The sequence below is a fragment of the Lepisma saccharinum genome, chromosome 27, assembly GCF_977018435.1.
Source record: "Lepisma saccharinum chromosome 27, izLepSacc3.1, whole genome shotgun sequence".
Classification (NCBI taxonomy): Eukaryota; Metazoa; Arthropoda; class Insecta; order Zygentoma; family Lepismatidae; genus Lepisma; species Lepisma saccharinum.
The window spans coordinates 34,949,659-34,975,885 of record NC_139255.1 but is presented as its reverse complement, the minus strand read 5'-3'; the positions used below and the strand labels follow the sequence as shown (position 1 = coordinate 34,975,885).

General features: G+C 38.7%; 1 protein-coding gene across 1 annotated transcript in view; it reads right to left on the bottom strand.

Moving 5' to 3' along the window:
- Positions 1–327: 327 nt before the first annotated feature.
- The window catches only part of LOC145980361 (long-chain fatty acid transport protein 4-like), a 133,590-nt gene continuing 107,690 nt past the window's right edge, over positions 328–26,227 (bottom strand). Inside the window, exons 7-12 of the mRNA XM_083113416.1 lie at positions 23,470–23,613; positions 21,466–21,603; positions 20,074–20,140; positions 17,231–17,321; positions 12,991–13,144; positions 328–1,121 (exon numbers count right to left, since the gene is read on the bottom strand). Of these exons, the coding sequence (XP_082969542.1) occupies positions 967–1,121; positions 12,991–13,144; positions 17,231–17,321; positions 20,074–20,140; positions 21,466–21,603; positions 23,470–23,613 (749 nt within the window). The 3' untranslated portion in view covers positions 328–966. The remainder of the gene's footprint in view (positions 1,122–12,990; positions 13,145–17,230; positions 17,322–20,073; positions 20,141–21,465; positions 21,604–23,469; positions 23,614–26,227) is intronic.

The following is a 26,227-nucleotide window of genomic DNA, read 5'->3' as shown; positions in this document are numbered from 1 at the left end:
CATGATTAACACTAGGTTCATAGCATTTCCTGAAATATATCATAGCATATCACTTAAAAGGCAAGGCCTTGGCTAAGCCACCGCTATTTTGGAGTTTCAACCTTCACACGTGGAGGAAGGTTTCTAATCTTAACTCCATTTTCTGAGTAACTGGTAAGATCAACTGTTACTAAAAAAACAAAATTGTAATATGTGTTTAAATGCACCTTACAGAGTAACACCCAAATCTGTCCATTTACTACAATACCAAGATATGAATCCATGTTGTAGTAAGCAAGTAAGTAAATTTTACTTTGGGAACTCAAATGAAGAAACTATACAGGCAAATACAAGTTCATGAAACTTTATTCTCAGAATATAATAAATTGATCCCAGCAATGTATGAACCATGTAGTGAAACTGGTATTTTACTACAATATACAATATAAAACACGACAGTAAAAAAATGTTTCTCAGTGTATGACAACAATAACATCTTTAGAAAACAATTAAAAATTGATGGTCCCCAGAGAGCATTTGTACAATACCACTAATGTGAAATGAAAACTTCACAGTCTGTACTACCATATAATACAATATTTACATTGAGTTGTAAACACATACAACTTGCTCTTTCAAAAAATGACAATCGTGACTAACATGCACACACACATACACATACACATACACAAACACATAGATGTATGCACCAATAGGAAAATATATCTTTATAAAATATACACTATTTGGGGAAGGGGGAAGTAAATTTCACTAAAAATAATGTCAATTTATTATCACCTTTTGTCAGAATGGCACAACTTATGCTTGAATCCATATTTAATTAGAATGAAGTGCATTTTGCAACTTGCACATATAGTTTAACCAAAATGTTCCTTCTACACCACATGTGGAAACTGCAACATATAATAAACAACTCATTTTCACCTTGTTCCCTATTTCACCTGAATACTATTTCACATTATAATACTAGAGCCTCATTTTTCCTGATAGTACATCAGAGTATACATCTTGTGTCAAGGGTATATAGTAGCCAGTTCTATCCATGATAAACAGTTTATCCTTGATTTTTGATAAGTCATACCCTTCCACTTGCAGTTCTCTCTTTTTGAGTTTATAGGTTCCTGAAAAAAAGAAACAGAACTATTTACACTTTAAAAAGGTTGAAAAGACACACATTAAAATGTTCCAACATGAGATTTCAAGCAGGCATTTGCCTAGTTTTAATTGTGCAGTGTTAGTTGAAGATTTTAAAGTGTTGTATTGGAACTTCATTAACTTTGGCAAGGTCTCTGATCAGTGGTGTCTCGTCCCTTGGGGCTTCCGGGGTTTGGCCCCTAAAGAAAAACGGACGTATTCACGTAATTATCAATCACCATAACGCATAACTATCACACAGTCTTTTAAAAGGCGATTTTTACCCACTTAAATTCATCGTCTGTTGCAATGGATACAACAGCGCTCCTAGCGGCATTGATGTCAATTATCGTTTTCCGGGGCAAGTCGCAAAGGAAGGCGTGGCCTACACCCACCTACGCTACAGTGAAGGTCACATGCTAGCAGAGAGAGGAGGGGAGAGAGCAATGGATTTGAGTGCTGATTCGGGGCTACTTCTGTTGCGTCGCGTTCGATCTCGCATGTTGTTCTGTAGTGTTTTGGTGGCTTCCATTCGATATGTTTGAGTGAGTTTGGCAGGGTTGATGTTTGAACACAAATTGATGAAGGACATAGGCTGTCAATTACAAGACACAATGAATTTGTCCGGAAAAATAGGCATATATTAAATAGAATTATCGATTGCTTAAAATTCTGTGGTCGACATGAACTTGCTCTACGAGGTCATAACGAAAGAGAACACTCTTTTTCCCAGATGTATTATCCCTTCATAGAAGAGGTAACTTCGTGTTCTTTATTGTAGTGAAGAGTTGAAAAACATAAACTCTATCAGTAGATTGCATTCATTTTTTATTTAAAATTATTTAGAGGGTACCTTTTCAGAAACAGTAAAAATGACAAACATAGTTTTAATAACTCCAGTGGCAACAGCTGAATCTGAACGATGTTTCAGCACATTGAAGCGTATTAAAACCTGCTTAAGAAATGCAATGGGACAAGACAGACCAAATGCCTTGGCACTTGCTTACAATAGAGATAGAATACATTTCAAACATAGAGGGCTTCAACGAAAAAGTAATAACTAAATTTTCTGAGCAGAAGAACAGGAGTCAACGTTCGTAGAAAGGTATGTTTCACAACAATACCTGTTTCTTTTGTAATCATGTGAATTGTCATTATATTTTAAATTCTTTAAAAAAATAAGTCCAGTTTTGTAGTTTAGAAGATAAATACCCATTTTTTTGTAATTCATGTAATTTGTCATTACCAGAGTTAGGATTTTTAGGTGCGCACCTTTTTTTTGTAGTGAAAGTGAGATCTCTCTGGAAGGACTCAGTGGGTGAAATGTTGCCTCAACGTGAGAATGGAGTTAATTTTCCAGCACCTTTTTCCCCCTTTTTTGATGACCTTTCCCCTTCCCTCCCTTTTCTGGGACATTTATATATTTTCCCCCTTTTTCATGTTCTTCATCGCTTTTCCTCCCCTTTTTGTGTCTTTTACTGGTGTTATTAAATATATTTCCTCAGCAAATCATTGAATTTTTATTTTCTTTTTTCGCGACACTTTTCTCTTTAAGATGTTTTCACATTGTTAACTGAAATTGAATGTATTTAAACTGTGCTTGATTGTTGCCTATTTGAAATCAACAATGGAAAGACCGCTACTGATATGCACAAGATCGCCGTTATTTTTTTTAAGATAGAAGGAAACGCAGTTTGGTCCTGGAAGCAGTTAAGCAAGAATGTGTTTCTGAAGTGGTGGGTTTCACGTTTCATGTGTGCGGAGTGACAGATATTGTTTGTGGATGTAAGTTCCTTACCTGCTTTTTCACTCTGTTAGATCCTGTTAGTGCATGTACTTTACCATGCCGAAAGTACCCAGATCCAGATTTCTCAATCTGGCTCAAGAATTTAAGCACGAGTTCATAGAAAGTGATGGAACTGTTATTCGATGCACGGTTTGTGATACGGGAATCACATTAGATGAAAAACACGAGAGAGATCGCATCCAGCAACATATTTCCAGCTCTTAGCATCAAAAGAACAAGAATCTGCAAGGAAGTAAATCTCGGCAGCCTCTCTTACGCAATACATTTGAGCAGTGTTCTTCCAAGAACCAAAATTTAAAGGAATTTAATGTTGACTTGTGTGCATCTTTTACACAGTTGGGGATTCCACTCAACAAGGTGAACCATACGGCCTTGAAAGGGTTCCTTGAAAAGTACACACGGTTGTCAGTGCCCGATGAGAGCACATTAAGGGAAAACTATATTGAACCTGTGTATGAAGAAACTGTTCGTAAAATTAGGTGAAAGTGTCAGATTGCGATATAGGTGTCATTCTGGATGAGACGACAGACTCAATGCAACAATATGTTTTGAACATTTTGGTTTTTCCTCTGACAGGTGAGGAAGTTAAGCCCATGTTACTAAACATGTATGAGTTGCAGAAAACCAATGCCAGTACAGTTATGAATTTCTGTCAAAAACTGTGGCCCGGTGGAATTCAGTTCGAAAAAGTTGTTGTTGTAGTTACTGAGCAGGCTCCCTACATGCTACCGGTATTTAACCAATTGAAGCCGTTGTTCCCTAAGTTAAAGCATGCAACCTGTTTGGCTCATGCCCTTCACAGGGTTTCTGAATCTATTAGGAACGAATACAACATTGTAATGAGTTCATATCTGATCTGAAGAAAATACTCCTTAAGGCCCCGAGTCGCATTCTTGCCTACAGAGAAACTACCTGCCTGCCCCTGCCACATTTCCCCATCATTACTCGCTGAGGATCATGGATTGAGTGTGCTGCATTTCTGTGTGAAAATTTTGAAAAAATTAAGGAGTTTGTGCTTTCCCTGGATTCAATCGACGCAGGTGCAATTTCCAAGGCACAGCAACTTCTCCTCCCAGACAAGATAGATGATTTGCAAAAAGAACTATTTTGTGTACATTCCTACCTAGTACCTGTCGACAGCCATCAAAAGCTTAGAACAACAAGGTGTTGAAAAGGGAAAACAATGGGATATCTGTGAGGGGGCAGTTAGATGGTTTTGCCAGAGACAAACTTGAGGCTAGTCTTGACAAGAATCTGGATGTTGTGGAATTTGCCACTTCCACAGAGTTGCCATTCCGAGTGAATACTAAGTTTGCCCCACTTGTTTCTGTGGATGTAGAGAGAAGCTTCAGCTTATATAAAGATATTTTATCTCCGAAAAGAAACAAACTCACTTTTAAAAATTTAGAAATGCTTAATGTTGTAAGGTACAACAGCTTTGTGTTTTTCCCCGACTCTGGTGAATAACTGTAACACAACCTATGTGTGTGATGTGTACACAGCTTCGAGTGAATAGCTTAGACTAATAAAATAGGAGGGAAAGTTTTAATAAGTAGTATAATTATCAGCACCTTTTTTTGCCCCAATCAGCACTTTTTTTGCCCCTTTTTGGGTCTTATTTTAGCACCTTTTCCCTTCCTTTTTCCCAATGAAATTTTCCCCTAAAAATCCTAACTCTGGTCATTACATTTTAAATTCTTTCAAAAAAGTAAGTCCAGTTTTGTAGTCTAGAAGAAAAAATACCTATTTTTTGTAATTCATGTGAATTGTCATTATATTTTAAATTATTTAAAAAATAAGCCCCGGCCAAATTTGAGGCCACGAGACGCCACTGTCTCTGATGTTTAACCTCTTAACTGGGTAATTTCGTCGTCGAAAGCCCAATCTGCCCTGGGTATTTTTGTTGATAAATTGATGAATTTCGTAAACCAATATTTTAGTTAATATTTCTGTGCTCCATGGCATACCATTTAGGTATTGTTTATTCTTTTATTGGTCCTTGTTGTACTTTTTACAATATGCGAGATTTACAACTACAATGATTACAATTACAATGTTTACAATTGCAATGATTACAAAAGGAATGTTTAAATTTAGTTCGGTTTAAAATCATCTATGTTTTTAGAATGTCGAGATTTCAAATGAAATGTTCACAAATATATTGTTTACAATTATAAAGTTACAATGTTTACAACTACAATGTTTACAATTACAATGCTTTCAAATACAATAGTTACACCTAAAATAGTTCATAGTTTTAAACTTTTGTCAGTGTGATATGCACGAAAACATGGCACAACGCACAGAGCTTTTTCACAGTCAGGGCACCAATACGATGTTTCCTTTCTTTTTCCATTGCTCCAACATACAACACATCTTCTTGTAGGGTACTTTTTAGAAGTTGCAGGCAGCGTGTCTGGAAAACATCGTCGCATGAGTCGACTTGGTGCTGGACTTCTAGACGGACGGCCTTTGCTGGCAGACTTCTGTACCCCACCAGATGAGGATAAGTTTTCAGCTAATACCATGAGAAAATCAAGCCTACACAATTGTCCACCATTTTTCTTGTATAATATAAAGGCATTCAGGCACACAAGATCAAGTAAATAGCGGAACATCTTCTGATAATATTTCTTCAAACGCTCTCTAGCCATTGTGTAGATGCCAATTTGACCATCATTTTTATCTACGCCTCCCATGTTTTTGTTATAATCAAGTACAACAGATGGTTTCTGTACAATTCCATTTCTTGATGTTACATTTTCCATGCTGTCATCATGAAATGTGCTGACCAGTGTAACATCCCGCTTGTCTTTCCATTTCATGATCATCTGTTTACCTCGAAATGCTGCCTCTGTTTCTCCTTTTTTCAATCTGGCACTCCTCACTGACAGAGGGAACTCCTTTCTGTTGGTTCTCATTGTCCCAACAACATCAGTGTTTCGAGCACATAATGTGTCAATTAGTTTGGGACTGGTGTACCAGTTGTCCAGGTACAGGCAATATCCCTTGTCAAGCAAGTTATTGGCAAGTTCCAACACAATTCGTGAAGAAGTTTGTTCACCAGGATGTCTTTGTCCATAATCAGTGTCCTTTCCAGTGTACACAACGAAATTCCACACATATCCTGAGTTGCTTTCACAGAGCTTGTACACTTTCATTCCAAAGCGACTTCTTTTTGAAGGGATGTATTGCTTCCATCCCAGTCGCCCTTTCCAGAGAAGAAGCGATTCATCGACACATATGTTTTGTTCAGGAGTGTATACAGATGAAAATTTTGTCTTTACATGGTCAAGAATAGGATGAATCTTGTACAGCTTTTTGTTGTGCATAAGGGGATCAAATTTAGAATTATCAGCAAAATGGAGGAACTTCAGAAGCAAATGAAATCTCTTTTCACTTATAATTTCTAGAAAATATGGTGTAATAATAGAAACACGTTTAGAAAAATACATGCCATTCTCTGGTTTGTGAACAATTCCTTGCAATAGCAACAAACCAATCAGAGTTCTTATTTCGTCTTTATTTGTATCAACCCAGTCTCTTGCTCGAGACCGAGCCTTCAAGTTGGGATGCGCCAACAAAAACTGATTCGCATACGTATTTGTTTGCTCGGCAATCAACTGACACATATCACTGCCTATAAATGTGTCAAAGTACTCCACAACGTCTTTTTCATCATCAAATTGAGCATGCAAACCACTTACTGCAACAAATGGAAACTTTGGTCTAACTCCTCCGTTACTTACGAAACTCTTTGATGCAGGTTCCAATTCTTCCTCTTCTTCATTGTCTGTCCCACTTTCAGGATGCGCCTCACTGCTGGAATAATCGTTATCTGAACTGCACCAGCCATCATTACTAGATTCACCCGAAAACTCTTCCGATTCGTCATCACAATCCAATATATCTCGGATTTCCTCAGCAGGAAAAACACGCCGTCGCTTCCGATTTGCCTGAGCCATTATTGCATACGCGATAGAACTGAACGTCGGGCTGTGTTCGTTGCTTCCCGCTAACTCTAACGGTTACAACAGTCTGGAAGTCAGAGCCATCTGGTGAAACAAAGAAGAAAGTAATTTTACGAAGTATCTCGTCATACACAACAGATATCAGCAGTAAGAACATGAGAACGTAGTATCCCGTCATGCCCATTATAAATCAGTAGAGCTAGAACGGAGTATTACGTCATACCCAGTTAAGAGGTTAAATATTAATACATAGAAAGAGGCTAATTGTAGGCTTACCATATTTTTTTGGGCCCAACCCAGGACATATTCACGATCAACACGTTACTGCTGAATTTCAGGTTGTTTTTTTACAAAAATAAATTGAAATTACTTAAAAGCCTTAACATTTTATTGCAACATTAAACCATAAATTGAACAAGAAAAAATATTAACATTATTTTCTAAAATCAATCGATTAATTTTCAAATGTTTAATTGAATAATACATTTTCTGATGTTTAGGAAACCTCTCTGTTCTAGGTAGCATTATCTGTTAGTTGACTCAGTTGCACTTTTCACTAGACATGACTTTTTTCAGAAATGGCTTGTTTGTTTTAATAACATCATAAAATTCACAACATGAAAGTTCTGAATTAATTTTAACATTCAGCAGATGTTTAACAGTGGATACTAGAAGTCTACCTCTTTCTGCAGACCAAATATTCCCCATAATTGAAAATACTCTCTCAACTGGAGCAGATGTTCCAGGCAAAGAAGAACAAACTCAACCAGGTTAGAAATGTTGGTACATGAAATATCAGTCTTTTGAAACACCTTAAAAATTGCTTGCCATTTCTCTTCAATAGTATCTGGTACTTCTTCATAACTTGAACCTGTTGGTTTTGAATTACCTTCTCATAAATCCTGGTGGTGAATATTCAATACTGGTAGCTATTTTCATGTTCAGATTCTCAAAACCCCGGACATTTTGCAATCCCGGACATCACCCCGGACAGCACTAAAAAACCAGGACTGTTGAGGCTAATCCCAGACGTATGGTAAGCCTAAATCTATGTAAGTATTTCAGCATCATGAGAGAGAGAGATGGATCGATAAATATAGAGTGAGAGAAAGATATATTATAAGCGAGACGGAGAGTGAGTGTGAGAGATGAAGTAAGAGAGAGATGCACACAGTGAGAATTTGGAAGAGACATTGAGTTTGAGAGAGAGAGAAAAATCTGAGTTAGTGAGATGATACACAAAGAGAGAGAGAGAGAGAGAGAGAGAGAAGGGGGGGGGCATGGAAGAGAAGGAGATACTTTGGCACTGCATTGTAACTTGAATGACAGCATGTTGAGTGGTCTGCCCAGGATTTCACCATAAAAAATTAAAGGTTTGACAGTGAGTCACATTCTAAACTTGGACTTGGACCTTTCATCAATCCATCCAGTAATTATTCATCCTCATCATCGAAACTAGGCAAAAGTGACACACACACACACAAATACAAGGACATATGTTTGTATGACAAATATTGTCATAAGGCCTATTTATACTACTGTTTTTACATGTTTGTCAGTAAATTAATATAAAATTTCACGTCCATATGGCATACTTCCATATAGTTAAGAGTATTCACAATAGGTGGTGCGCAACTGCTCAATGAAGTCGCCTTTGCATACGTTAATGATGGAAAAGTTTGCTAGATGGCACTGGCCATTTGGTGTAATTAAATGAAAGATTGTGAATTGCATCTTACCTGTCTGGTATCAAAATGATGAGATCAATTTTATTATCAAATAAACTTCACAGTAGCATATATTTCATCTTGAGCTTATCGAAGGTAGGCAAGTGACTGATTCTCATTTCCCCCCTTCCGCATTGGAGGTAAGCCGGCTTTCCACATTTTGTCTCACATGAGCTCATGTAGTGTACTAGAATGGTAGATATACTTCATAGATAGTCAAATTTCATAGCATGCTGGCGTGTGTATCGTGTGCTGACAGGAAAAGCCAAAATCTTCAATTCGCTCAAAGTGGTTCGAGTGCAATGGCGGCGGATGTCATTGCCAAGAAAAATTGATTTTTCTGTTATGTGGGCATGAAACTGGTTGATTTCTCATGAAAAGATAAGAATTGAGATTGAGTATGAACGGACAATGCTCTTTTCTCAGTTTTGTATTGAAGGAAGGTCATATGCCCTTATATGGGAGTGCATAGGATTGACATAAGCTTTTCGCACTAGTAGGATTTCAGGGTGCATACATATGACTCGAAAGACGTCGATCACTGCATTAAAGTAGTTTGAAGTATTGTTGTTATAAAACCTGTGTGAATGAGCCAATCAGGTTATTATAAAAATGTTCTATTTATGTGTAACACGGTGGTATAAAAGAAAGCTTACATTTTTGTGAAATAAATTTGAGGAGATGGAAATGGTGATGTAAGTCACTTCACTAGGCTTCTATAGCATGGTAAATCAATCAACTATAAATAACAGCTGTTCTGAGGTATTAGAACGAGCTACACGTCTTTCTGGGATTGTCATTAAACATGAGCAAAATTTACGTTGCATGATGGCAACGGATTTGTACATGTTCCAACTTAATAAATGTGATCATTAATTCAAGAGCCTTTCCATTGGGTGAATATATCCAAGGGTACACTATAGTTATGTTCATTTGTGCATTAATCAATGTTTTCCTTCCAGAAAGGGGGAATTCTAGAGTGTTCTGGTCATGTCTAACCTCGACGTGAAGTTCATGATACCATCAATTTTACCGGCTATTGTTTCTTGACAATACTAAAACATTTTGGCCTATATTTGATCTGAGTTAATGTCAACAGCACGATTTGTAGTTACATGTAGCATGGCTTGGTATATAAAAATCAGAATACTCGTTGGGGTGCATGTCTAAGGGATGTGTACTTGCAAAAGCTATGAGTAGAGTGTATTTCCAAACGACTTTGAGTTTTGATCGCATATATGAGGGTGGAACAAGAGGTATACCAACGTACGATTGAACTACCAATATAAGATTTTATCATATATCCTTCTACATCTGGTATTTAGTAGGTTCAAATAGGAACATATACCGCGTGAGGCACCTACAAGTACCACCTGAAATAGCGAAGAAACCAGAAACAGTAGCAATGTGAGGTTTGCGGGAAACAATAATATCAAATGGGGCTCGTAAATCGGAGGAATGGGGTGGGTCGAAAAATATCGACAAATGGGGCATCTGGAGCAAAGTCATATTTTTTTAAATGGAACGATATACAATAACATGCATAATATAAAAGAGCACACGCAGAGAAACACAACGCCGTTGGTCTCATGCATCTACTGCACATAGGAACGAAGATATGGCCATGTGAAAATATGTAAACAAACTAACAAGTGGCCCACGGCATGTAAGACTTCTCAGGTGCCTGACAGAACTGCCTTTACGCAGAGCAAGTTTTGATAGCAGGTCCACGAGATTGTGTTAGTTCATAGCAAGCAGTTGTAGTGGTAAGAGCGAAGATTATGGTGTTCACAAACATAGAAAAAGTGGACATGATCCTGATTTATGGGGAATGCCGAAAGAATGCCTCAGAAGCCTACCGTGTGTACACAGAGAGATATCCGGACAGACGACAGCCATCTCGACGTCTGTTTGGTAAGTTATTTATTAAATTAAGAGACACCGGAAGTGTAACACCACGAGCACGTGTGCGGAATAAGCCAACTACAGGTGAGGCAGGTGCAACAAATGTTCTCGCCGCTGTTGCTGTGAATCCGCACGTTAGCTCCCGTGAAATTGCCAGGGATGATGGGATGAGTCAGCGAAGTGTATTGCGCATTCTGCACACACACAAGTTTCACCCATATCATATCTCCCTCCATCAGGAACTTCATGGGAATGGTTTTGTGGACCGTGTTCGGTTTTGCACATGGATGTTACGACACGACACACCCGATTTGTCACGTATCCTCTTCACTGACGAGGCAACTTTTACCAATCATGGAAATGTCAACCTAAGGAACATGCACTATTGGTCGGTGACAAATCCACATTGGCTTCGCCAAGTGGAACTCCAGCGCCCATGGAGTGTGAACGTGTGGTGTGGTATAGTGGGTGAACATCTTATTGGCCCTTTTTTTATACAAGGGACACTGAATGCTGACCGATACATACAGTTTTTACAACATGAACTGCCCTGTACTATTGGAGGACATACCACTTCAGACAAGGAGGGAAATGTGGTACCAACATGACGGGTGCCCAGCTCACAGTGCAAGACGCGCTACAGCATGTGTAGAAAATACATTTCCAAATCGTTGGATAGGACGTGGAGGGCCTGTCAAATGGCCGGCTCGTTCCCCAGATTTGACACCGTTAGACTTTTTCCTGTGGGGAAAGCTGAAGGACATTGTCTACCAGGATGTGCCAACAACTCCAGAGGATATGCAACACCGCATTACTGCGGACTGTAGGGACGTTCCCTACGAGATGCTACATTCTGTGCAACGATCTTTGCGTGGGCGCCTCGTTGCCTGTATCGCAGCTGACGGCCACCACTTTGAACACACACTTTGACAGGTTTTCGCTTCTTACGCAGTGGTTCTTCGACATACTGTCATGGTCATTTTCATTATGCTGTAACACTGTCAAATACATGGTGCTGACGATGTCTACTCTATTTTTTTCTTCCTTTAACACGTTCTGTCTTCATCTTGTCCAATGGCTTCCGACATCTCATACTTGTACATGCCGTGGTACTGACGGTCAAGTGGGCCACTTGTTAGTTTGTTTACATATTTTCACATGGCCATATCTTCGTTCCTATGTGCAGTAGATGCATGAGACCAACGGCGTTGTGTTTCTCTACGTGTGCTCTTTTATATTATGCATGTTATTGTATATCGTTCCATTAAAAAAAAATATGACTTTGCTCCAGATGCCCCATTTGTCGATATTTTTCGACCCACCCCATACCTCCGATTTACGAGCCCCATTTGATATTATTGTTTCCCGCAAACCTCACATCGCTACTGTTTCTGGTTTCTTCGCTATTTCAGGTGGTACTTTTAGGTGCCTCACGTGGTATAAGTACATCATACCAGGTGGTTATAATTAAAGTGACGGAGTTCAGAGTGGTACAGCACGGGCTGTAATGAGAGTAGCAGTCTGAAACTTCGTAGATATGCTAATGAAGCAATGTGCTCGCGAGGCAAAAAAAAATAGTTCCAATTCTCGCCACCAGGGTAAAAAATGGCACTGTAAGCAGTCAAAACTTGGTATAGTTACAGGATAAACACTATAAATCACAGAAAACAATACGCTTTGTAATAAAATATCGCTACAATTTCACTATTCGAATTACATGAACATTACTAAAGGAAAAAGCAACAAGTGTCACCAACCACAACTAGGGAGCTCACACAATGGTTAGGCAATGTCACCGACTTTGACGTCAGAGTTACGGAAAATTCCACGTTTTGACTGCTTACAGCGCCATTTTTTACCCTGGTGGCGAGAATTGGAACTATTTTTTTTTTTTTTTCCGCATAATTCGCGAGCACATTGCTTCATTATCATATCTACGAAGTTTCAGACTGCTACTCTCATTACAGCCTGTGCTGTGCCACTCTGAACACCGTCACTTTAATTATAACCACCTTTTATAAATCAGAAAATATTATACTTGAGTTTGTATTTAGTTCACACCTAGGATAGGGCTTATTTTGGGGGTGTACATTAAGTGGTGTTGGGGATAATATTTTTTTTGATCTATGCTGTCTGATAGAGGTTTTCACATACTGCAACCCTCCTGTCAGCTTTACCGACATTACCAGAAAAGTCATCCTAGAAATCGTGGGTGAAGGGGCAGTGCAAATAGGAAATATTGGGATTTGCGATATTATATGTTGAGGGTTTCTAGTGATGCACACGGGTTTCTGAATGCCCATGATAGCATGTCATCTATAATTCTGATCTCGTTTCTATATATTTTCATTATTTTTTTTAAGAAATCTGCACAAACACCTTTACAGCGAAAATTTTAAAAATTATCGAAGAGTAAGGGTATAAATCCTCACTGTATTTGGCTTACCTGTAAGTGGTACCTCATTCATTACTCTGATGAGTATAGGCCGTGCATAGCTAGGGAGATCCTTCTTAATCCCTTCTGCTAAAGATTTCATGTCAAGGGAATTATCCTGATCTACTATAGCTGCCATTCCAGCTCTTCCTTCAACATTTGGTATCTATTTTAAAGAAACAAACTTAAAAGTAAAGTAGCACAAAATATACACATTACAGATTAGATGAAAGCATGAACGATATTTGAATACAGAAGATAATGTGAACTCAGTTAAAACTGCAGCCAAATGTTCTGATGTTATGTCTTCTTACGTCATGAACATGCCAAGGAGAGGAAGGTGTACAACCCCCTCCCCTCATACATCCTTGAAACAGTAAAAATAAAACATAATGCATGAAAAAAATTAGCTTTCATTGCACACTGTGCACTTCATATACAAATTTGTATATTTCAATAACCTCTCATGTGGTATAAGTAAATAATTTGTTTTTGACCTGCAAAGAAAAAATCTTGTCCCAACCAGTTATTTTGGGAAAACATTTAAAAAGCTTTAGGATTCCGAACAGTTGGGAAATTTCAACTGGTCATATACAAGTATTGTTGCATTCATGGTATTTAATTTTACAAGTTTTCTGAACTGTCTTAAAAATTTCTTGGAAATATGATTTTCATCCCAGAAATTCAAAAACAATCACTTCAGGGCATAGATGTAACTTGGCGGGGGCAAGGGGGACATTTTCCACACCAAAATTTTCATGTTTATTAAAATTTACAAGTAAGTGGTACTTTTGTTAACCTCCTCAGACCTGAGAAGCAAAATAATGAGTATTTTTTATGATTTCAACAATTTATCAGTTATTTAGCAAAAGATTGGTTGGTTGGTTGATTTGATGTTTTAAGTCCACCTTATGCACAGAAAGGCTAATCGGGACTGGACCTACAGCTTAAAGTCGGATCCGAACCACTATGTGCCTCCACCGGGTATTGAACCCGGGACCCCTTGATTACAAGACAACGACGCTACCACTGCGCCATTGGGGAGGCAATTTAGTAAAAGGGTCCATGGATGCTATTTTTTATCACATACATTACTTTTTGATCCTTCCCCCTGCCCCCACTCCTCCAAAGTGAAGCCCCAAGTTGGATTCTGTTCCCCAAAATTAGGTCACAAGTTATACTCATGGTTCAGGGAGAATTAGCATGCAGAATTCAAGATTTTCACATACGAGGGTGAATCAAATATGAACGAGCCTTGTGCGGAAAAACAAAATTTATTGAAGGAAACAGAGACATTACCACATCCTATTTTTCTACATAGTCTCCACCCTTAGTGATACAATTTTCCCAACATTGTGGTAGGTTCTAGATGCTGTTCTCGTAGAATGAAGCTGGGCGGGTAGCCAACCAGTTGTGCACAAAGGTTTCACCTGATCGTTGGTCGCAAATCGCTCGCCCCCAAGTGCTTCTTTGAGGGGTCCGAACAGGTGAAAACCACATGGTGAAAGGTCTGGGCTGTACGGTGGATGCGGAAGCGGTTTCCAGTGCATTTCCAGCAGTTTCTGCCGCGTAACACCTGCTGAATGGGACCTTAACTTGATCCAGGAGGCCGCAATAGTAGGGTGCGTTGATGGTCTGACGTTTGTGTAAGAAATCCCCCAGTAGGATCCCCCTCCAGTCCCAAAACACCGTGGCCAACACCTTCCCCGCAGACAACCGAACTTTCGCCTTCACAGGGTTTCCTTCGCCTTTCCTCCTCCACTCCATGCTGACACGCTTGGATGCTGGGGTGTAATGATCCACCCATGTCTCATCACAGGTAATGATGTGATGCTAAAACGCTTCCCCTTCCACTTCAAAACGAGTGTGAAGCTGGCGAGCAATGCGAACTCGGTCATCTTTTTGAGCAATATTCAGCAGCTTGGGAATCCACCGATCTGTGATTTTGAGGAAGCCCAAGTGCTTTGTGATGATAGATTGGACACTTCCATAGCTCACACCAAGTTCTGCCGCAATTTGCTTCACAGTGACTTGGCGATCCTGTTCGACAAGCTCACGAACACGAGCCATGTTGTCATTCATCACACTGGTGCGAGGACGACGGGGGTGCACTTCATTTGCAACACGTCCACGGCCTTGCTGGAATTCCTTACACCACACCTTCACTCTTGCCCACGAGAGGGTACCATTCCCAAACTGGGCCTGCAGTCTCCGGTAAATTTCGGCCAGTTTGACATTTTCCTGGGTGAGGTACTTGATGATTATGCGTTGCGCAACAGACACTGGCACACTCTGCTCACTCATCGTGAGAGCTACTAAACGAAGCATGTGACATGCCAGCTGTTCTGGTTCCTGACTCACGACAGCCCCACCTACCGGCCACACATGCCCAATCACACCCTGCTACCCATTCCGATGCTTAGCCAATCAAGGCTCGTTCATATTTGATTCACCCATATATACATGCATATGTGTATTACGAATTGTCTCTGCTAACAAAAATACTTTTTTTTTTTTGTCAATTTTATACATAGGCTAACCATGATTGGACCTATAGTTGAAAGTGAGATCTGAACCACTGTGTCTCCACCTGGTATTGAACCCATGAACCCTCGATTACAAGATGATGTTACCACTATGTCAACAGGGAGTCAATAATATACGAGGGTTATTTTTTAAGCAAGGTCTGTTTTGCAATAAAAACGAAGTAAGTAAATGTTTTTCAAGAAACCCTTTATTTTCTGAATTTACATACACTTCTCTATTTTTCTACATAATTTCCTTGCCTGTTTAAACATTTATCATAACAAACTACGAGTTTCTGGATACCCTCATCATAGAACTCTGCCGCCTGTGATGTTAGCCAGTTACTCACGGAAGCTGAGTTAATTGTTGTTCCTTGCGGCAAAAAGTCCATTAACAAAACACCCTGCCTGTCCCAAAACACAGTTGCCATGATGCTGTTCAAAGAATGCCGGGAGCCTGCACGCACACTCATTCCCACATGCACGTGCAATTTCAAACAGTATTCACAAACAGACCGTGTGCCTAGCAACTACCACCTCTTCCACCATCTGAAGACCTTCCTGGGTGGCAAGCGTTTAGACACTGATGAAGTGAAAGCGACCATGAGTAACTGGCTATCATCACAGGTGGCAGAGTTCTATGAGGAGGGTATCCAAAAACTCGTAGTTCATTACTATAAATGTTTAAATCGGCAAGGAAATTATGTAGAAAAATAGAGAAATGTATGTAAATTCAGAAAATAAATGGTATCTTGAAAAACATTTACTTACTTTGTTTTTATTGCAAAACGGACCTTACATAAAAAATAACCCTCGTATGTGTGTATATATATATATATATATGGAGGATATTTGAGGATGGTGTACTCAGAGTTCCTGTAGTTTTACCCTAGTCTGTGCAGACGTACGAGGCCTAGCATTATTATGTAAAAATGATGTGTTTGGCCCATTTACCTGGCTGTCTTGTCTGAATTCTCTGACGAAGACGATGTTGCTGGTCACAGTACCTGTCACTGCTGATCTTTATGGTAGCCATTCCAGCAGCAGGATGCTGCCAGCATCCTAGAATACAGGTGCCAGTTGTTTCCCCACATGTGAAACCTGGTCCGAGTTTCTTTGGCCGTGTGCAGGGTTGCGTGCTTCCACTGCATTGATTGCTACTTCTTAAGGAGTGTCATAGCCTATTCAATGTCTCTAATGTTGTTACACCCTCTTTACACAAAAATAACAGGTTTTCCATGACAGTCATGTCCTATGATGACACAACAACATGAGAGCACCACACTTAATCATGTTACGCCTGACACTACTCCTGGGTAATACCGGCTGCTCGGTGGTGCTAACTCTAGGGGAAAACTCTACATTTCTGTTTGGCACTGGCAAAGGACAAAGGTCACCAGTTACGTGAACCACAGTCATTTTTTCCCTAACATGAAACATGTTCCATTCACATGGTCAGTCTCATTCCTTTCCACCCAACCTTAATATATTCATTTACGAAAATTATGACCCTGCCCAAACCCTTTATAAAAATATTTTCCGGGTACGCTTCCTGTCTTGTGTTCATTTAATTGCTGATCTTACATACTTGCATTGCAACAAATTTTATTTGATAATTTTTCTTAAATATTTGTGTGCCATTAGTGGTTATTAGCAATACTAATAGGCAATCTTGTAAAGTTTTTCTACAAACTAAATTTCCAAATACTAGTAAAATTTGCACCTACCTCCACACCATACACAACAGCATCCTTCAAACCAATGACATTACTAATAACCGCTTCAACTTCAGAAGTTGCTACATTTTCACCTTTCCACCTGAAATTCATGAAAGGACGATTGAGTTATGATGCAGAATACCACAAAATGATGTATCAGCCTGAAGACATGAGAAAACAAGCCAAAATTTGAATACTTCTCATGCTATTATGTTGATAGAAAAAATTACAATATATATCATAGTATCATACACTGGATTATGAATTTTATGTCATACATATTGGATATTCCTACATGTAAAAGAATGTCTAGAGCAACGGGGATGAGGGGATGAATTGGGTTGATGTAATTGGTGTAAAGAGAAGTTATCCACATACACTGAAATAGAATGCTCTGCGGCAGTGTTGCACTATGTACGAGGGCAAATCAAAAGTCTTTGTGCCTAATTTTTTCTAGCTTGTTTTAAGTGTTATTACAAAAGTAAGATATATATGAGCGATGCAGTAGGCTTTTCTTGGAACGGCCCTATTGTAACTTCCGATTTCTTCTACGGCACGGCCCTGTTATCAGTTGGCAAAGATGACCGGAGAGCTCAGGAAGTCCACGCCATATGAGCAGCGAAGTGTTATTCGTTTCTTATGGTGCAAAGGACAAACAGCCACAGATATCCACAGGGAAATGGAGCCAGTGTATGGTGACAAGTGTTTATCAGTGCAAAGTGTGCAGTGGTGGTGCAATGGATGGGAAAATGTGGAGGAAAATGAGCGACCAGGCAGCCCTAGTTCCTCGCTGACACCGGACAACATTACCCGTGTTGATGAAATGGTGAAAGCTGATCTACGTGTTCATCTGAAGGACATTGCCACTGAACATGGCATTTCCTAAGGTTAGGCTTACCATATTCTTTTGGGCCCAACCCAGGACATATTCGCGATCAACTCGTTACTGCTGAATTTTAGTTTTTTTTTCAAAAATAAATTGAAATTACTTAAAAGCCTTAACATTTTATTGGAACATTAAACTATAAATTGTACAAGAAAAAATATTAACTTTATTTTCTAAAATCAATCAATTAATTTTCAAATATTTCATTGAATAATAAATTTTCTGATGTTTAGGAAACCTCTCTGTTCTAGGTAGCATTATCTGTTAGTTGACTCACTTGTACTTTTCACTAGACACGACTTTTTTCAGAAATGGTTTGTTTGTTTTAATAACATCATAAAATTCACAACATGAAAGTTCTGAATTAATTTTAACATTCAGCAGATGTTTAACAGTGGATACTGGAAGTCTACCGCTTTCTGCAGACCAAATATTCCCCATAATTGAAAATACTCTCTCAACTGAAGAAGATGTTTCAGGCAAAGACATAGCAAATAAGCAAACTCAACCATTTTAGAAATGTTGGTGCATGAAATATAAGTCTTTTGATTGGAGTGGATTGGATTGGATTGATTTGTTGTTTTAAGTCCACTTTATGCACAGTAAGGCTAATCGGGACTGGACCTACAGTTTAAAGTGGGATCAGAACCACTATGTGCCTCCACCAGGAATCGAACCTGGGACCCCTTGATTACAAGGCGATGATGCTACCACTGCGGCATCGTGGAGGCCATATAAGTCTTTTGAAACACCTTCAAAATTGCTTGCCTTGACCACCAAGATGCTCATGGAAGTACGAAAACGGAACCGCTCAGAAGTCGATATCTCGAAGAAAGAAAAGGTATAATCGATCCTTGCCGGTCATACATTCTGGTCATGAATATTCAATATCAGTAACTATTTTCATGTTCAGATTCTGAAAACCCCGGACATTTTGCAATCTCGGACAGCACTAAAAAAACAGGACTGTCCGGGCTAAACCCAGACATATGGTAAGCCTACCAATGGTAGTGTTTATAACATTGTTCACAATTTGTTGGGATACCGCAAGGTGTTGTGTCGGTGGGTTCCTAAGCTTCTTGATGATGAAAGTTGTTTAAAAAGCGAATAACACTTCTCTGCTCATATGGCGTGGACTTCTTGAACACTCAAGCCATCTTTGCCAACTGATAACAGCACCATGCCGTGGAAGGAATTGGAAGTTACAATAGGGCCGTTCCAAGAAAAGCCTACTGCATCCCTCATATATCTTGCTTTTGTAATAACACTTATAACAAGCTAGAAAAAAATTAGGTGCAAAGACTCTTTGATTTGCTCTCGTATGTATCAAATATGTTGGAACTGAACACATGAAACTGCATACAGAGATGCTCATTTTTTATGTAAGTGATACTTGTATTTTTCAGGTTGAGCATTACATATAATGGCTGCTTCTCATGTATTCAGGCCTTTAACATCTGCACATTGCAACATGTTTGTTTATAAGTTTACATTAGGTCTGTGTTTAAAAGTTGGAGAGGAACAGTGAGCTTAAGCCCTGGGATCTCCTTTAGCAATATACTTTGAAAAGTGTCACAAAATGTAAAAAAATAATAAATAAAATAAACAAGATATTTGAAACCTGGCAAAAATATAAAATATATACTGATTTGGTATAATCTAGTCTACAAGTTACAACTAAAATTGCAATGTTGTTAACTCCAGACTTCCACATATATAAATTTGGGCCTGGTTCACACAAGAATGTTATACACCAAATACAACATGCAGATAACAAATAAATTTTCACTTGGTGCCCACTGAACACCAGCCTTCCTCCCCCTTCCCCCCTGAATAATTTCACATTATGTAATTGATTTCATTGAGATACTACGTCAACAAAACAAAAGCAAATTTCAATTTCATAAAAAGATTAAAACCGCAACTATTTAATAGATCAAAATCTATAATAGTTTTGGGTCTATACCTGAATGTGTCTCCTGTCCTATCCTTGAAGTAGAAATATCCAAGTTCATCCATTTCTAAGATGTCACCTGCAAAAACAAATGAGTTATCTCTCTAAAATTCTTATGAATTCTGATTGTATGCATAAACTTGAGGAACATTAGGTACATGTCAAAGTGATTGACATGAATAACAACCCATGATTCAACAGCCTGTGAGGGTCAAGGCCTACCTACTGACTGCAAGCTTCACTCCCACATGTCTCAACATAGGTGGGCAATCATCCAGCCGATCGCCCAGCCAGCTAGGGGTTGATGCGTGATCAGCAAGATGAACCCCACTCGATGTTGTAGGTTTTCCATGACCAGGTTATGCTACTCATTCATAGCTCCTCAGCTTCTTCATAGTAGTTGGTGGTCACCAGTCCCATACAATGGCCAAAATCTCAGGAGAAACAGTGTTATGCTTCCTTCTATGAGACTCAAACCAGCGTACATCCTGTAGCATAAGCCCAAAGTCTGATTCCTTAGACTGTTCCGGACATGGAAATTAGTAGTTACTATGTTAAAAGGTTAACATGTTGGTAAATGGTGGTGGAGTGGCACTGGATTGGAGGGAGTATCTTCAGTACAAGGGTTGCTGGTTTTCTTAAGTAAAAATGTAGCGATATTTAATTAAATTGAGTACTGTGTGTCAGCTGAAGTTCTTTGGTATCCAAGAATGAATCTTTTTTTGCTTAAGAGAAATTAGCTTTTATGCATTTAATGTGTTAAAATGATGTTTGGCAATTGGCTGTTCCTAAGTTCTCTCATGAGGATTGTGAAGTACGTTATGGTGTTCTTGAAGTTGATTTTTTGTGCAAAGCAAAGTGTGAAGTTGCTTCTAGCATGAAAATGCATCAACTGGAAAGCAGGTTTTGTTCAATGAAAATTGTCTACTAGTCGTAGATAACATGCAGGCATGGTTCTTCTAACAGCACGAATTTGAAAAATACAAAATAATTTGAGTAGAAACCAATATAAAGACATGTGTGCACAATAAGTGCAACTGCTCTTCAAATGTAAATGTGTAGTAACTTCTGCAATAGAGCTTCTTTCTGCCAGAATAACAGGTATCTTATAAAATGCCATGTGCAAACCCTACTGAAAATTCTGTTTACTGTTTTCAGTAGATCAATAGGTGTTATGAAACCTGTATTGTTTTCAGTTGATAAACTGTACTGCAAATGCTTTCTATGTCATGGTTCATAGTTTTAAAGGTTTGTTACTTTTAGAACAATGAAAAGAGAAAAGTTAAAAAGTTTTCCAAAAAACTTCAAGTATTAATTTCAGTAAGATAAAAAAAATAGTTTTATATACTCAGACAATTGTTGCTTTCAGATATATAAATAATTTAAATAACATTGATAATTTACCTGAATTAAATGCTGAATCTCCCATGGAAAAAACATTCTGAATAATTTTTCTTTCTGAAGCTTTTTTATCTGCATACCCTTGGAAGGAATTCATGACATTTTTGTGATTAATCTTGCCAACTAACATTCCAGCTTCACCTGAAATTTTAAAGAATCATATTGAATTAATTTTATATTTATAATAATTATTAAAATTAACCTTTTGGCGCTCAAGGCCATTTTCACATCTAAGCCTCTCGGTACCGAGCAGATTTTGAGCAAAATGCAGAGTTTCAATTAAATAAGTGTAGATCGGAGACTAATTGCCCTAGAGAGATGAGTGATATACCGTTGTACGCGGAATGAACCAGAGATTCAGACTATATGACATTTATGCAAATTCGGTGTATATGTGGTGGGGGAGGGGGCTAACTCTCAAAATTCCAAAATTTCGGGGAAAAAAATTGGTTACCCCACCCTCCCCCAAGAAAAAAGTACATGACAGTGTCGACATGCACATGGAAATGATCGCTGACATGTAAGGAACACAAAAATATTTGCATTATTATCATATGACCAATGCAACTTGAGTTGTACCCCCAAAAGGAATGGTCGGCACGCCACTGATTCAAGCTTCAAAATGCAGCGGTACCTTGAAATGACTATAGCTCAGAAACTAAATGCCCTAGAGATATGAAAGATATATCGTTGTACGCAGAATGAATCACAGATTCAGACGATATATAATTTATGCACATTCGGCGTACATATGGAGGGGGAAAGGGGGGAAATCCCCTCAAAAATACTTTTCTTAAAAAAAATGGTGTTTCCCCCCCTGAAAAAAAGGTCAAAATGCACAAAATGCAAAATTTATGCAAATTTGGCGTATATATGGGGGGGGGAAAGAAGAAAACCCCCAAAAATTATTTTAAAAAATTGTCACTTCACCCAAAAAATGTCCTCGCACTTGGGCACAAAACGACACCTACGCACACAAAGCTAGAACGCAGTGAAAAATGAGTGGCGATTCTTGCAGCTGCTTGAAATTCTATTTTTAGACAATGCAGGGTAACCCCTGTCGCAACTTGTGGACACTTGTGCTAAAAAAAAAAAAGGTTTCCTTCAGCGTGCTTTGAAATTCCATTCTCACAATGCAGATTCAACAACCAGTCTTCCCCCTCCCCCACCCCGCAACCCCTGCATGCACCCTCACGGAAAACTTTCATTTTGACTTCAGATACTGATAAACAAGTTTCCTTCGAATGCAGTTAACAGACGGGAGTGAAAATCATTGCTTTAGATCAACAAAGCCCGTCTTCCTTTATCGGCAAAAATTTGACGTTGAAAAGAGCCGCAAAAGAGAAGTACCTTTTCCCGCCTTTTCCCCTCCATTTTCATGAAGACAAAAAAAAATGCAAAAAACCATTTCTGTTAAATACATGTGTTAGGAACAATATAAAAAAAATAAAATCGAAATTCTAACCAAAAATAGAAAAGTTATAACGTAAAAACTACGACCTTGACACAGCATCTCGATCGAGACGCTTGGGACAGTGAGGGTTACATTTGGGTATCTCGTTCGAGATGCTTGGGCGGCAAAAGGTTAATAATATAATTTTATACATATAATCTAAGAAAATAACAGAATGATGTAACATTTAAACACCAATTGTCTTTAGGAACAACATTCATGTGTGTAACACGTCCTACAAGATTGCTTATCAAGAATAAAGTAACTGCAGAAATAACTTAATTACTGTTAAAGAAGCATTAACTGTAACTCAGTTATTTTTAGAAAGAAACGTTCTAAAAACTTATGAATGTTCTGGTGTCCATCAAAGTTGCCATCCAGACTGCAGTGTAGCCAGATCAGAGTGCGACATACATTTTTTGCATTGGTTTGCTATCTACTCATCCACTTTTGCCACTCTGCAGCCTCAACAGCATATTTAACTTTCATTTCTTGTAGGTGTAAGATGTGGCAATTTCAACAAGTATTAAGAACATTTCATAAACTTTTCATACCTGGCTGACAAGCTATACACAATCCATCAGGTCCTCTAATTGGTTCTCCAGTATCCTCATCAATTTTAATTAATCTCACAGGATAAACACTTCCTGCATATCTTGGTATAAAACCTACTGCTCCAACCTTGCTGTCAATGTTAACTATATTAAAAGAAGAGAATATATATTACATCCACAAATACAGATACTCATATTTCCATGTTATAACAATTTTAAATGGTTTATAATAGTTCCAAATGCTAGAATATTTACAAAACACTGTAACTATCACATGTAACCCCACCACTTATTTGGTTTATGAAATTTATAAAATCCTATACCTGACACTAGCCCTCCCTGTTGCCATGGTTATAACACTACTGTCTTTAATCAAGATGCCCTGAGTTTGATTCAAGGCGTAAGCACATTGCATGATGTTTCACTTTCAATTAACTTATAGGAACATTTCAAACTTTTTACTCATGGGACAATCGAATATTAAAATTTCAAGCATTTTTTTGGAAAATCAACTTTTGGAGCAGAATTATTAATAAAAATTATGCATTTTTCAAGATTCCCAGTATATTGTTACTCCATGTAAGTGCTGGTTGGATTTTGCAATGCTCGTATGATACATGTTGAACGTTGAACAAAAGACACACTTTCCCAACATGGTCAAATTGACTTATCATTTGTTTTTGCTCTGTAGTGAGTAGTCTGTGGAGAATGCTCTCCAAGAAGTTTGTATTGTACCAAGAATGTAGCAATGTACATCGCGTCGCGGTCGGTCACGTTAGACACTAATAAAGTGTTAATTAACTGTTAGCACATGTTGTTACTCCTTGTACCAAGTCACGGAAATATCTGCGTTGAAGTTCAACAGGTTATGGGCCCAGATACGTTCCCACTGCGACCGTGAAATTTGGTAGTTTGTCGGAGTGCAACAGTAAATGTCGTCGTTGTTTGGAGTACAACAGGAAGTGTCCTTTGTCTTCCTAACCGGACTGGTGAGAGTTTTACACTTTCGGAAGAAGCGTGTTTCTTTTGCTGCTGAAGATGGAGTTCAAGACTACAGTAGACAAGCTGGAAGGTGCAAAGAACTGGCCGAGATGGAAACGACAAGTGGAGCTGCTGTTACGACACCACGATGTCCTAAAAGTTGTGGATGGCACGTGTACTTCTCCACAGGAACTTGGTGCTGAGTGTACTACCGAAGATCGACGTAAGTACGAAGCAGAGTGTAAAACATTCCAGAAGGCGGACATTATGGCACAAATGATATTGGTGAATAGTATGGATGATGCAAATTCGGAATTTACCAGCACGTGTGATACGTCTAAGGAAATTTGGAACAAACTAATGTCAGTATATGAACAAAGTTCAGCACAGCGTTTGGATCGATTGTCAGAGCAGTTCTTCAATCAATCCAAAGATGCAGCGGAAGACATTGCAACATACGTGTCCAAATTACAGAGAAATTTCCGTGAAATGAATGACGAAATGGAACGTCTCACGAAGTCCAAGGTTCCAGAACTGCTTCTAATGAGTCGAATCATGTCTACCTTACCTAGTGAATATTTTGAATTCAAAAGTGTATGGGAATCAGTTCCAGTGCAAGAGCGTACTGTAGACAGGCTAACTGAACGACTTAGGCTAATTGAAATGAGACTTCCCAACAAGAGTGGTGACACAACAGCTTTTGTGGTAAAAAGTGATGATCCGAAGAAACACAAGAAACGTCCAGAAAAAGCGAAAAAGTGTTTTAAATGTCACAAGGTAGGCCATTTTGCCAAACAATGCAAGTTGGTGTTAAATAGATCTTCAACCAGTGGGAGTGACAGTGTTCCAGAAGGAGGAGCATTTGTGAGCTTTGAATCGAACTGTCCTGTTTCGGAAGTTTGGATTGCAGATACTGGAAGCACAGCACATATGACTAACCGGAAGGACTACTTTCTACAGTACCAAAAATTCCCAGCACCAAAGGAATTACAGGTGGGAAATAAAGCCATCATATTAGCACATGGCAGTGGTATAGTGAATGTGGAAATGTTGGTCAATGGTAAGTGGGTGAAAAATCATCTTCGTGATGTGTGGTATGTGCCAAATATCAGTAGGAATTTATTTTCTGTGAACTCCACTACAAAAAGAGGTTTTCTATTCTGTGCAGACTCCATGAAGTGTTTACTAAAAAAGAATGGTAAAGTACATGCATGGGGAAGTGTTACTTTAAGTGGTTTGTACCAAATGCACATGCATGCATTACCCCCCAAAAATCCTGCTGAAGTGTGCTTAGTGTCAGCTTCCGATACATTGCAGCTGTGGCATGAAAGGTTGGTACACCAAGGTAAGCAACATGTTCGGAAGTTTCTAGTGCAGCACGGAATTGATGTAAAAACTGATGATCAGTTTTGTGAAGGCTGTGTGGTTGGCAAGCAACATCGTAAAAGTTTTGGACAGCGGGTTACTCGTGCAGAAAAACCAGGTGAAATAATCCATGCTGACGTGTGTGGACCAATGCAAACAAAATCATTGGGAGGTGCACTGTATTTTGTTTGTTTCAAGGATGACTTTTCGAAATTCCGACGCATGTTTTTTCTGAAACAAAAATCGGAAGTTGCTGCAAGACTAAAACAGTTTTTAGTTGAAGTCAGTGTTGCAGGTCATGTAGTAAAAGAATTGCTCACTGACTGTGGGAAGGAATTTGATAATGCGAAAGTGAAGGCTTTGTTGAAAGAAAAGGGGATCAATTTCAGAACCACCATGCCTTATACACCTG